General features: G+C 34.7%; 1 protein-coding gene across 1 annotated transcript in view; it reads right to left on the minus strand.

Moving 5' to 3' along the window:
* Positions 1-5,061: 5,061 nt before the first annotated feature.
* Positions 5,062-15,124, minus strand: part of LOC105211631 (potassium voltage-gated channel subfamily H member 4) — a 70,997-nt gene continuing 60,934 nt past the window's right edge. The window contains 5 exon segments of the mRNA XM_029039859.2: positions 5,062-8,980; positions 8,982-9,119; positions 10,663-10,787; positions 11,042-11,195; positions 13,893-13,988. Of these exon segments, the coding sequence (XP_028895692.2) occupies positions 7,376-8,980; positions 8,982-9,119; positions 10,663-10,787; positions 11,042-11,195; positions 13,893-13,988 (2,118 nt within the window). The 3' untranslated portion in view covers positions 5,062-7,375.

Raw genomic sequence — 15,124 nt, forward strand, 5'->3', positions numbered from 1 at the left:
CAAAAACAACTTGAACAACAATAACAACTAACAACAACAACAAGTATTACAAAAAACAAGAGTAGTGGAGCTGGCAAGCGTAGAAACTTAGAGTAAACAATCCAACCAACACACACACACACTCTTACAGCTTATCGAAAACCAAAAACAACAACAATGCTGCTCGCAGTCACAATCGCATAGCGTCATTCTATTTAGGAATATGTGAATAAATGCATTTCATGGCCCCAACTCAGCACAGCGTGGCTTTGTGTAGGCGAATTGCGGTGCATTTGTAACATTTTGCGAATTTCGAATGCACATGGCTGCGCGGGTCGCCAAGCACAGTGCAACTGGCTTTCCACACACACACACACACACACACACATATGTATATTGGTATGTCTGCATTTGTGCGCATAAACAATGGTTTGTATTGGCGCGCTTAGCAACCGTTTTAAATACCCACTTAGTCAAGAATTAAATTTGCAGATTCTGCTTTTCAACGGAAATTTTGTTGGCGTTGTGTGTGGAACATACATATGTATGTGTGTATGTCTCTATATGTGTGCGTAATGCGACAAACAGAAATGCTGGTGTACTCTTTTGGGTTGGAATAATTTCCGCTCGCATGTTTGCTCAGAAAATTAAAATCCAATTTGTTGTCAAAAAAAGTCACATTCCCACATGCCGCAAAACCAATTCTTGAAAGTATACCTAGCTTATTAGCTTATCATGAATTTGATAATTAAATTTTAATATTTTTTAATTTCATTATTTTTATAAAAGAAAAAAACAATTTTTTATTCACTTAGAAACGTAATGGATTCCTATTTTCATTAACAAAAAATCTGAAAATGTTTTAAATTGGTTAAACTATAGTGACTTCTACCTTATAGCAACATGACTGTACTAGATTGCTAAAACTTAGCTAAATCGTTGGTGCCTTGGAACACTCGAATGACTCTATATTGTAAAATATCTACATCTCTGCATAGAAGAAATAATAATTCAACGGGCAATTCATCTTTAGATAACATCTTCCTTTCATACCGTAGATCACCTCAAATTTTCTTAAGGCAAGAACAAACTTATATGTAAAAATTGGAAATCCTTCAAAGACTCTGTCTGCAAGCCTTAAGCAGTCGAGCAATTTTTTCTTGGGTCTGGAAGTCTTTCCAACTCGAAATTTTTTGTGGATTATGGTGATTCGACCCTGTCTGCAAGCCTTAAGCAGTCGAGCAATTTATTCTTGGGTCTGGAAGTCTCTCTAACTCGAAATTTTTTGTGGAATATGATGATTCGAGTTGGGAAGTTCAACTATATAAAAACATACTAGATTACTTTGTCATAAGAAAATAAACCCATGGTTGTTCAATACCATGTTTATTATAAAGTTTAATATAATGGTTTAAATAACTAAAAGCTGTTTTAAGTAGCAAGTATTTCCATTTACATGTAACATTAAGCATTTCTCGCTGAATAAGTTACAATGAAAAGTTTATGTAAGCTTTTGAGCTCATATGCATTTAACATAAAAGCTTCATAAGGTTGTAAGCTAAACTATGCTGCAGCGTTGCCATAACCAAAGCTACATGTGCTTGAAAGCTGCGGTAAAATAAAGCTTTTGACTTAAAAAGTTTTAAAAGCTACATGGGGTGGGTTTGTGGATATACGTTTGCATACGAAAGCTTTTAAATGTCTCCAAAGCTTACATACTTCACTAAATTTGGTTAATTTTCTATAAAAGCACAAAAAGCTCTGTGAATGTAAAAAAGCAAGTACACACAACATTAGCAAGGAAATTTTGCATAGATAAAAGCGCAGCTTAATAGCAGATTTATTAGGTTTCAAAAGTTTCTCCGACAAAATATAAAAATAGCACCCTGTGTAGTAAATATTTTAAAATATGTATACTTAAAATCAATATTCTCTTAATTCTCATAAAATGTGTGCTTTTGGCGTAAGCTTGTTGTCTTAACTGACAGTAAAGACCACTTTGGTTGTAAAACATAATACAATTGGCAGCAGGGACCATTTGAATTTCAATAAAATAATATTGTACAATATTTGTCAAAATTTTTCTATACCTTACCTTTCCCAAAATCGTATTTCCTTCTGAAGCTATTATATTTATATTTTTGTTAAGGTCCAGCTAACTAAAAAGTAATATCCAAATTTAATTTAGATTTAATATAAAAATATAAACAAATTGCATTGAAGTATTAGAAAGCATAAGGCTGAATATTTTAGTAAAATGAAAAAGCAAATAATTCAACTGAGTGAAAGCAAAACTTTAAATTAGTAAGTCATGTCTGATAGTATTACATACAAAAATAAATATTTGCGTACGCAGACAGCTCCAACAAATCCTTTGAGACGCGCAGCGCACATAAGTGGCAAGACATAACTTTCTGTTTAGCAAAAAAAAAAAAGAAATCGATATTTATGTTGAAAAACTTACAACTTTTGCATTAGCGGCCACAAATAAAAATACACTCACTTGCATAAATAAATTGAAATGTAAAAGAAGGTATTTCATGTCGCTCAAGAAAGTATTTCGATTACAGGTACATACCTTCACGTTTCTATATATTGATATTTATGTGTGTTTAGGTATTCGCATTTCAACCACTCAAAACTAATTTCCAAGTAATCTGCATAGTTTAGAGCACTTTCACTCACTGTTGGCTGGGCAATTTATCAAAGTGAAATGATTTTTGAGTATTGCAGTATTCCATGTATTTCCAAGAAGCGAGCATATTAAAGTTTATAGTAATTCAAAAGTGAGTTCAATATGTACAACGGCTCGGTAGGGTTGGAAGGATTGATATGTAGAGCGAAGTTCATACTCAATTTGTGAGTAATGCTACAGTTGATTTCATAGAAGGGTGATTTATGCAACAGTGAAGCTCATACGAAAAGTTCAATAATTTTATGAAAAACAAAATTAATAAATTTATAATCGAGTATCAGTTGAAAATAGAGCAACTCCTGGTGCACAAGTAAATATATTTCCCATGAATTTTAGCATTTCACTTACTTTGAAACAGTCCCAAGCAGTTTGCTTGATTCATGCAATAAACTTTTATTGCTGGAAATAATGGAATAATCCTGCTTTTCGACTCCATTATTGAATATATATCTATATCTACATATAGAAACCCATCCACAAAAGTTTTGTTGTCAAAAGTCATGTGACTTCCCCTTACACGCTTCATTGCTCGCCTGCTTGGGGCGTGCTGAATGTTTTACAACCGTTTATCAACGAATTAAACACTTTGAGACTTCACTCACACCACAAGCTTATAAATTTATTTGTATGTAAATACCAACAAAGCAAACAATTCGCTTTTAGCACTTTTAGGCAGTCCACTCCAAATTGTATGTAAATCTCGGCGGAGATTAACAACCAAGTTGACAACAAGTTTGTTACTGTTGCTGTCCTTGCTGTTGCTCCTTTTGTCGCTGTTGAAATGTGTACCCGGCTGTAAATTCTTGGGAAACTTTCTATTGTCATGACCAGCATTATCATCAACAACATCATTAGAGTTATAATTATCATCACTGTGAATTTTGTCCACTACTTTTGTTGTTTCTCCTTTAGCGCATTTTAATATTTTAACAGTTGGTCTACATACTACTTGGTCTGTGCTTCTTCCGTCCTATGGGGAAGCATAGTTGCTGTGCGTGTAAAGGATAAACATCTTTGTAGTATTGAATGCGCTGTGGCATTCGTGACTTGTGAAGGAAAAAAATTTAAAAACTTCGTTGCCAAAAATTGTTTGAAAATTTGGCTGCAGTGTATGTGAACAAGCCTTGCAAGAAAGTCGACAAATCAATAATTGTAGCGGGACTTGAAGTATTACACTTTGAAAAACACTACTTTAGTTTTGAACTACTAGAACTGGATATATACAGCGTGCATCTTATATCGAAATTACATTGACTATCCTCTTAAATCTCCAGATTTCATTACACTTCACTTAGTTTGAAAAAAAAAAATATTAGATCAGTTTCAGAGCAGCAATTTCGGAACCCTTGCTGAGTTCAACAAAAACATTAGTACGGAAAGGCCAGTAGCTTGAAAAAAATTTCCTACTGTCCCTTCAAATCCCACTCACGCTTTTCTCATATCAAAGTAGTATGTTTGACATTTCACTTAGTGCTTCTTACAGTTTGGAATTCACACAGCTGTAATTCGATTCAATTTCCATACAGCAAATGCATTCCCTTGAATTCACAGTGACCATTTGGTTGGCCGATAAATATATTTGGCGCTCAATTGGATTGAAAAGTTTGCACTTTCTTTTGCTTGAGGCTACAATTTATGATCCAATAAATTATTGGGAAATTTCAATAATTTGCGATAGTGTCGGATTTATTGAATATTTCAGTGAAGCCGGTTGGATATAAATTTGGAAACTTTTACTTAACGGCTCTAAATAAAACTTCAATTAGAAAATAATAGAAAATATCAGGTTTCTAAATTTAAGTTTTTCAATTATATGGCAGTATTACGTTGTGAGAATTTATTGGCTTCATATATCGATCTATGATTAGAATATGTCTTCTGACTATTTGCAGTAATATTAGAAGAAGATAATCCCCCTTCAAGGATTTTTATGGAATTTTTTACGAGTTTTTTAGAGTGTCATGTCAATTTAACACTAGTTCATGCTATAGGACTTAGTCTTCTTCAGTTGCTGATGCGGCAAGTTCAATCAAAAGTAATGGAAAATTCAAATTCAATGGTCTATGTTGATAAAAACGGAGGCATAGGCTGTGAAAATATGCTTTTCATTAAATTTACTGTATTTAATTTTGAATTTTCTTCTGAACCAAGCTTCCTTCAATAAATATTAAATTGAGTAATCGCTTCAATGATATTGAGACACAATTGTATGTATGTATATTTTGTTCAAACACTGTATTTATTTTATTCATGCTGTTGAAATGTTTCATGTTATCATTATTATTATTTCCTTTGTTTTCCAAATATTTTTTTTTCATATACTCTTATATACATAAAACCTATGTACATGCACTTGTTTGTAAATATTTGCCAAAACGTGCTTTAACTATACTGTTATTTGATGTATTTTTACTCTACTGAATATATGCATATGTATGTATTCTTGTTGTTGATTAATTGTATGCGTTTCAGTCCAGCTGAGTTTTGTTGGCATTGGAAAAGTTGTTTGTTTTGCTTTGTTTTGTGTTTGGCTTAAAACATTGAATTTACAGATAAGAACGGAAACTATGTTTTGATAATTTTTGTTTTTTTTTTTTTCTGTATATCTTTGATGTTTTTTTGTCTGATTTTTTTGGAATTTATTTTTGTTTTTTTAATTTTTTATTTTTTATTTATTTTTCCAACTGTAAGCTGAACTTTTCACTTCAGTTTTCTACTTTGTTAGTTTTAATTTTTCATATACATATAACTACTATATGATAGCTTATTAATTAAATATTCAACATATATATTTATGTATGTATACTTAGTTGTATGTAGTTTCATTACTTAATTTGAGCAGGTATTGTAAGTCTTTCAGGTTTAAGAAATATTTAATAAAATTCAAGCCTGCAGAAATTGGCATACAAATAACTAGTACTTGGAATTTTTTTTTTATATTTTTTGCTTAAAATTTTCTGACCTTAAACTAAAACTTTTTATTTTACTTTTTACCAATAACTTTTATGACTTCTTGTGCTATTTTTTACGGAAGTAGAAAGCTTAGAGCATTAGTTCAACATTTATACAAACATTATTTAATATTTTACAACACTTAATTTAACTTTTATTATATTTAACACTCTTAAGCTCAGCTCGCTTATTATTCTTTTCTCTTAACAAAATATATATATTTCTATAATATAATGTAGTTTTGAGATTTATTTTAAGACTCTTATTTTATTTATTTCGACAGCAAGCATACTAATTGGCATACAAAATCTAAAACAGTCATGAGCCTTTTTTTCAATTTTAAATTTCTAAAAATAACAAAAAACATGAAATAAAACATAATATTTATATTGGAAATAAATAATGTTTAACAACGTATTCAAGTGATTTTCATAACAAGAGATTTCCATAAATGATTTGCAGCAATAAGACTATACTACGTGTGCTCACACAATATATAAATGTTTCGAGCATAGATCACCCAATAGATTGATATCATTTATATGTTCATATGTCTCTGTTTACAGTTATACTTCTTTCGAACTTTTTAGTGACAGCCAGGCTTCAAGTTGATATAATTTATGTGTTTAGGTATTTGCGAAGGTAGCGGTGATATAATAATTTTATTTTATAAATATATTCAGTTGTAAGTCAAAATTTTTAAATAAATATTTATAAAGATACTAGTCAATTATACTACATATAGTTCTCTTAAGCACCTCACTTTGTTACTTAAGCTGCTTTATTCTTATTTTGTTCACTTAAAATATATATTTTGACTTAAATTTAATTTTAAAATATAATTTTAAAATTTATTTTTTATTTATTTTTAGTGAATTTATCTTGTTCCTAAGCCTAACATATTCTTAAATTTAACGCTTTGTTTATTTTTAAATTTCACAAACAGTTAAAAATCACATCAAGAGAATTCAACATAAATTTAACAAAATATATGTTTGTGTACATTAGTGCATGGATTTTTTATTAATATTTTATTTTCATTTTTTTTTCACTTTTATGTTGCTAAAAATATTACTTCTTCTCAACATATATGATAAAATCACTCACTGTTACTATAAACTCACTCAATTCAAAAATCACACTCAAATTTATGCTCACGCTCTCTAGCTGCTCTCCGAACAATTCAAATATGAGATAATCTTCGTACTACTTCCAATTATGGTACTCACTAGAGCGCATATCACCGAAAGTTTCGAGTGCTAATCTACTATATGTTAGGTGAGCATTTGAGTCTCTCAAATCATTATATATATAAGAAATAGCTCAAAATGGTACTGTACTTCAATCTCCAATCTCACTGAAAGCGATCTTAGTGAAAAACTCAACAGTAATACGTACCTATGTATGAGATGACCATAACCCTTGTTGCATTGTATCCATCAAACCTTCTTAAACCTATTTATTTCAAGATCACTCTATATACGTTCTTGTCCTTAACCACTGCATTAAAATATATTCCCTGTCACTTTCTTCTTCCTTAACTATATAATTTGAATTGCTGCAGCTAAAATACAACCTACGCCTTCTTCAACTTTATCACTGTTCTCATTTGTACAACTATACAACTCTGTCTTTTTCAACTACTGCACAGCACATGGTTCATATTTTTTTATCAAACTAGCTAGTTATACAGCTACCACTACTTCTACTCTTAAATCAGTTCCTGATTTTCCAACCACCGTCTGTCAGCTAATTCACGCTCGCATCCCTCAGCGATCTCGTCGATGGTAATCCTTTCAGTCCCTTCTCCAATTTGTCAGCATCACCGGCGGAGAAACGGTAACTCGTGTGACTGTGTGCGCCGTTTGCACCACCGGCGCCACCACCAGTCACACTCAGTAGCGACCGATTCGCATTTAGGCTATTGCGCTTGCTTACCGCTGCTGCCTCCGTCGCCGCGCTAACCACGGATGCACAACTGGCGCGGGACGAGCGTCTGCTGGCGAGTAGTTCGAGATGTTCATCGGCGGCACCGCTTCCGCTGTAAGCATAATGTGTGACAGATGTGGTTGTTGTTGCTGTTGCGGCGGTGATGATCTTGCCCGGCGGTGAGTCCTCTAGCGCTTCGGGTAAACGCTTATAGTCACCACTTTGCGAACGATGCAGTTTCCAAGACGAACGCCGACCGTTGTTGTTACTGGGCGCACTACTGCCTCCACCAGCCCCACCACTACCATTGCTGTTGGTGCCGACTCCACCACCAACCGGTCCATTGTGTCCAGTCGTGCCGGCAGTTGTTACCGCAGGCGGACTGTTGCTGCTATTCGAATGTGTGGATGCATTACTCGAGAGACTGCTATTACTGTTGCTGTGATGTTGTTGGCTGTAGTTGGTGTTGGAGTTCCGACGTGTCGTACGGTGTGCCGCTGGTGGTTGCTGTTGATTCTTTGCAAGACCGCCTGTACGTTCTGCTTCGCTAATTAACTGTAAGTTGATCGCTGGATCCGCGGAAGCCGCCGTCGCTGCTATGATTGTCGTCGCGGTTGTCGTAGCGGACGTATAGTGTTGCTCGTAGCGTGAGGGCGGTGATTGTGGCATGCGTTGAGCTGATGGAACGGTGTACTTTGGTAACTCTTGTTGCTCTTCAATGGGCTGCAGCAAAGCCTCAGTCGAGCGACAACAGTTACTACTTTTACTCACGGAATGCTTCATTATCCAACGATAGTCATTGGAGTTCTCGTCGTCCATCAGTGCATACGACTTACCATTGCCGCAAAAGCTGTCGCCCAGCAGACGTTCATTAGAGCCAGTAATTGAGCCAGGGCCTTCGGCGGGCGATATGACTTCCTCGATTGTATTCAGTGGCGATACTTGTAGAGTCTGTTGTTGTTGTAGCAATTCGATTTCAGTCTTTATCGCAGGATCAATGCCTAGCAAGCCGAGAACCAGACGTGGATTGGCCAATACGAAACGTTCGAAAACGGGAAAGTCTATCTTATAGAAGTCTGTTTGTGTAGCGCGCGATATCTTCGGCACTTCTGGGGCAGCCGGTGAGTTTGTCTTAGCGCTGCCGGTGGCACTTATACCACCACCAGCATCAACACTAGCCACACCTCCTTGCACTGCAGCACCACCAACAAAGGGCAGTTGCATTTCACGTCCCCAAATCTCGGGCGGATGAGAGGACGAGCGCTGCAGTGACATATCATCTGCGCTACTCGCAACAAAGTGCATGGTGCTGCCCATACCAACCGCGCTTCCGACTGTGCCACATATATTGGGTATAGAACGCGCCGGTGGGAATTTCAAACTAGCCTGTGAGGCCATGGTCGAGAAGGTCATCTCCTGCAGAGCCATCATATCCCTCACGTAAATTAAATGTGAGATCATGCTGTATATCATTGGCGAATTGTTGTTGGTATTCCGGATAGAGACGTAGCACCTCAACTAGACCGCCCATATGTACGCACTTCAAATCGCAGTAAGTCAGCGCCTTGTTTGGGAGAGCGCCAAAAAAATAGAGAGAAAGAGAGAGCGAACATTACGTCAAGTCCATTCAGTGTGACATGTTTGAGTATGCAAAAAGAATAAATGATAAATGAAGAAAGCGATGATAGAGTGTCTTTTTGATGGAATGAAATGACATATTTTTTTGTGTGTTTAAAACTGATTTGAGGCGATAAACTATGTTTATCTGAGTATAGATCCTGATAATTTCCAAGGTGGCAATAATGTTTTGTCAAATGATTCGCCAAGGCAAACAAGCAATGCATCTGGACAATTGTTCCAGTGCATTAGTAGTTTCCAAAGAAGTCTGTCCATAAAAATCTCAAAGCATTAAGCTTTAAGTAGAGCCATTTAAAGCTATTGCTACGCATTTCACGTACCCAAAACATAATTATCTGCATACATTAAATCGCACTCGTATAAGGGTGTATCGTCATAAACATTTTGTCGTGCCTTTCATATATAAATGACAAACTCTTAAGGCTTACCGACAAACATTATCACACATTACCCACCGCAATATCAGGAAATTAATGTTCATCATATGACAATGTTCACTTCCTGCTACTTTCCGGCCTCTTAAGATACAATATAATTGGCCCTATTTAAAATATGGTAATGTGTACTGCGGTGGAGGTACAAAAAATTAAACGATATTTGTTACGAGTTTTCACACTTCCCGCTTGCCTTGTAGAGATTTAAGGGAAATTGAGGTATGAGAGAAAAATAATATTTTGAACGTTTTTATTATTAGGTTTATAACTTTGCTTCCGCCGTTTTCCAATAGATGTCTCTAGGGTCAAGCACTGGTCGATTAAATCGATGTTTTTCTATATAGAGCTTGGACATTTGTGTCAATATTAACCCAACAATATATTTGTAGAAATCTGTTTGCATCCCAAACTTATTCTAAACTGAAAATGTCACTTTTTGAGCTGAATTCTCGACATATGCGGGAATGTTTCTAGGGTCAAGCACTGATCGATTAAATCGATTAAATCGTTTTATATCGATCTTGGACATTTTTGTTAACATTAATCCGGGAAATTTTGCTTTTATTTTTTAATTCCAAAAAAAAGTGCGGCTGAGGCTCATCGACTGCTTTCGGATACGTACGGTGAGGCTGTCCTAAATGAAAAAAAGCCTTAAATTTACCAAAAAAAAAAACGGCGGAAACAAAGTTGTAGACCTATGTAATGTATCCTGCCGTAGTATTTAAACACTGACGGAAAACATTGAAAAACTGTCTTATTTAAACCAAAATTATACAAACATAAAAAACTAAAAATTCGAATGCTAATGTGAGAAAAAGTGGTTAAAAAAATAAATTACTTTATAAATGGATGTGTCCATCTGATTGAAATGAATAATATACTTAAACAAATATGTACGTATGAATATTTTATGACATGATAAGTACAAAAGAATTTTTTAAACCCCCAACAAAAACAAATTAAATGCATAACTCTGCAGCATAAAAAATAAATTCAAACCCACATTATCATTTATTAACTGTTAATTTCACTCACCTTCACATCGCTGCTGCTGCGCACCACCGCATCCTGCCCAGCACTGTTGGTGGTCGCTGTCATTTGGCCATTGGATGTGGCCACCAAATGCACATTAATGTCAGAACCAACCAAATCACCTTTGCCTGCGGCGTGAAAAAGTATAAACAAAGGATATTTTATGTGTAGATTAATATTTTTTCAATTGACAGATAATGAACAAAGCCCAAGCAAATAGAAATGAAAAGGCAAAAAAGTATATTAATGGAAGTATCAAATGAAATATTTGATTTTGCTTTTACATTTACACTGTTATTGACAGTTACATTTTCTATGATAACTTAACCTTTTATAATCAATATGATATTTCGCATTAGTTTTTTGCTGTTTTGCTACTCACCCAATATGGCCACCACCATATCGTCCTTGATGACCTCCATGGAACCATTGCAAAGATAGTAGATATAGTTCAGCGCATCACCTTTGTGTATCAAAAATTCACCGGGTGCACAAAAATTGGTCTTGATGTGTAGTGAGAGAAGTTTTCGGCAACCCTTTAAATGAAAAAAAAATAAGAATCTGTTAATTGAATATGAATTCAATAATACTTTTTAAAAATTAAGAAAATGTATCATAACATGGTAGAGTGTACATATTAAGTCTCAGGTTATTGAAAAAGCGCTTAACATCTCATGTCGTTGAACCAAGAAGAGTGTTCCATACTCTAGAGAAGAGTAATGTACTTAAGTTAGTAGTCAAGGCAAGGGATCCGTCAAGAAGAAAAACACCTGAAAATTTGTAAAGTTATTGTAATAGTTGGACGGTAAAGTCCGCGAGACCTGGTTCCAATTATGCTCCCAAGTGAGTTCCCAACAAACAGCACACAACAACTTCATGATTTTGATAAAAAAAAAAACATAACCTTTTTGACCTTTCCAAGATTGGAACACCGAGCAGCCATGGCACATATCCCATCCCATAACAGTAAATTAATAATAATTTAACAAGCACCGGAATTTACGACACCCAACCCATATTCCACTACTTGCCACATGTGTTGCATGTGAATTTCATAATTTCAACAGTATTTCACAACAACAACAACAACACATTCACCATTATTATGAAAAATACATTTTGCATGTCAGTCAAAACTCAACTTTTCACTTTAAATTTGTTCACAAAACTATTTCGCCCGCTCACGCATTATCCACTCCTCTCGCCTTGCCCAGCAATCGCTCAAGTTGTCACATTTATTATATTTAGTTCACGCATTTACTGTGTGCACTTCGAGTGATCCTTAACTGTTGCTAACCTTTTGCTTTTGCTAGCTTTCGCACGCAAATTACGCGCTTGAATTGTTGTTGCGCCTTGCCGTTCGTCTACCCGTCCACCTGTTTCTTTTGTTGGCATATGACTTTTTACGCTACAAAGTATCCAGCACTTAGCAATCCGTTTCGCAAGCACTTTTGCACTTGTAAGAGTCGGTATATCTTCAACATGGCTTTTGTTGCTGTTGGCTTTTCATACTTTTATACTCTTAATGTTTTTGTTTTTTTGTTGTATTTTTTGCCTTGTACATTTCATTTCTTTAATTTTTTTGAAAACAATCATAGAGAGTAATGCACTCGTCCTTGTTTAAGGGTTTTCGTCTATTACATACAAACAACAACAAATGTACACGTTTAATAATATATAGTAAAGAGTTTAGGGGTTTTGCTCTTTGTGGACGTTGGTAAGCGTTTACAACCATAAGTGGTTGAAAAAAATATTCTTGAGATTGAGTTTTTAGTTGAATTATGGAGAAAAGAAATGTGGTTTATGTTTAAAGCCACATATGTAGAAGTACTGGCAAATAATTTAACTCTAGAAATATTCTCTAAAAATTACAAAAATAAAGGTTTAACGCATTCTACTTGGGTCAATGGCATTAATAACAAATTATTTTAGGCGCGGAGTTCTAAGGTGCGCTGAAGTGCTCAGCTTATATTGAACTAAAATAAATGGATTTAATCTTCCACGCTCTTCCTAAAAAAAAACAGCACGCGGAGGAAACAAACTTTTTATTTTTATTTCATTAACTTCACTAATTTTTCTCCTTCCTTATCTTCTTTTCCATCCCTCAAACACTTTCCGGTGGAATCATCATACAAATTCCTATTATAGGTTATTCTTAACGTTACCTAAGGGTATTTGGTTATTTGGTTCTAAGGTCCGCGACATTAAAAAACAACTCAGGAATCCATATAAATCCGTATTCTTCCCCTTATAGAAGAGAAATAGAAGCATTTTGAGCTTATATGCTTCTATTTCTTGAATGTGCGCTCACCCTCCACTACTGTACGAAAATGTACGCAGAGAATAATCGCCATAAATGAAGTGTTGCCTACATTTAGGAGCATTTTATATATTAGTAAAGTCTCACGCCTTTACAATATATTTGTTGGTCAAATCTTTAGTTATGCGGAATGCTTTTTCAAATCTCCTTTTTTAGATTACACTTTAAGAAGAAAAGTATTAGGAAAACTAAGCATCAAGGAAATGGTAAAAATGGTAAATTAATCTGACATTCTTCGAAGAGAATTGCCTTCCTTTAATGTACAACTGTTGATTTACACTTTCTCCTACTTTTTATTATAATATTGAATATCACTTTAAGGGCTTTTCTACTAGTGACATAATATTAGTGCTTTAATACACCCAATCAAGTTTGAAATTCAAAATTCTCATATGTTAATAAACCCAAAAAAAAAATAAATAAAATTTTAAAGTATGCCAAATTTCTGCATTTCAATTGAAATATCTGCCTAATGTAAACACGAGCATCGATAAACACCAAACAACAAGTGATATAAATTACACAACGCAAAAGCGCACAAATATGTCAACCAGATATACAAATTTATGCCCAACGCTTACGACACACACAGAGTAACCTTTTGAAAGCAACGACAACATCGTCTTTTCACGCCTTACACATGTTTCGCTTGTGCTCGAATTGTACGCATTTTCGCAAAATATTTCAATGTGTTTATTATTTTTTGTCTGCCTCAGCACAGCTCAGCGTGCTGTGAACATTTAGCGAGAATGCCTCGCGTCGTCTTTATGTCACCTACACTTGAGCACAAAACAGCGCTCATGCAATAAGCTAGGAGGCAGCAAAAATGATGCCGAAGCCGGAGGAATTTCCATTGAAATTGTTTGCAAATGGCGAGATAACAAAAAAAATTATTGATTCTTCGAAATATTACCTGTGAAGCGGCTTCGAATATCGGCAATTGTAGAATCTCACGGTGCAGATGCATGGACACGTCGCCGCGCAGCTCCTCGGGAAATTCGCGTAGCGTCTGAAATTATTGAAAAACACACACAGAGATATATATATTAAATTGAGAAATTGCGAAATGGATGATGTAAATAGAAATAAGGTTTGGTAAATAAATTGTGTAAGCTAGCTGCGTCTGTGTATGCCTAAGGTTTTTTTGTTTTTGTTGAATGTAGAAATATCGCATTCAATATGTATAAATTTATAAATATGTATAGAAAATTGCCACAAAGCCAATGATTACCTGTTTTATTTAAAGTCAACACACACATAAAATTACAAAAATACACCAACAACTTTTGATGGCAACCCAACTGTTGCCTCAGCCAGCTGAGCTGTTTAACACATTTGTCACCACAACTGACTGACTGACTGTCAAATTGCTTGATGTTGGTAGTCACATAAACAAGTTTTGTTCTTGTCTGTTGACAAGCGTTTTCCCTAAACAACTTGTCTCTCTCGCATTGCTTGACAACACAAAAGCCATTTGTTTAAATTGCTTTTGTGGATTAACTATGGGAAATGAGGGCAATTTGCTGCGGCTTTTCTGTAGACATTTTCTAGTTGGCATATTGCGGGCGTGAGATAATTTAAAATATTTTATTTTTCCACAATAACATTTCACTTGATTCGAGTTGTTGGAAATATTCAGCCGCATGTTTAGAGCTGTTTTTCTAGAGTCGCTAATTCCTTGAAAGACATCGCTTAAACCGCAAATTTTACATAGCTATTTATTTTATACCCCCGCAATTTAATTATATACTTTTATTAAGATAAGACACAATATATTGGACAAAAAGGACACTAGAATAAAGAAATTTGTTATATTATAGTATACGAGGGCTGGGTAATTTCTGGACCGATTTCACTCATTTTCACCACCAAACTATACTATATCCAAGACTATATGCTCACTTAAATTTGCTATTAACCGATATATATGGTATAAAGCCCACGAGATGTTTGAATAACCTAATATTAGGTAAATAAGAGCAATGAGAAATAATTACCCGATTTTACCTATTTATGGCACAAAGGCAAATTATTAAAAAGAAATTATTTTCTCAGAATTTCTATCAAATATATGAAAGGTTTACCTACATTTTCGATAAAAAATTATCAATTGCCACTGAGGTCTTTATGTTCGATATCTCGGGC

This window comes from Zeugodacus cucurbitae, chromosome 6, assembly GCF_028554725.1.
Source record: "Zeugodacus cucurbitae isolate PBARC_wt_2022May chromosome 6, idZeuCucr1.2, whole genome shotgun sequence".
Lineage (NCBI taxonomy): Eukaryota > Metazoa > Arthropoda > Insecta > Diptera > Tephritidae > Zeugodacus > Zeugodacus cucurbitae.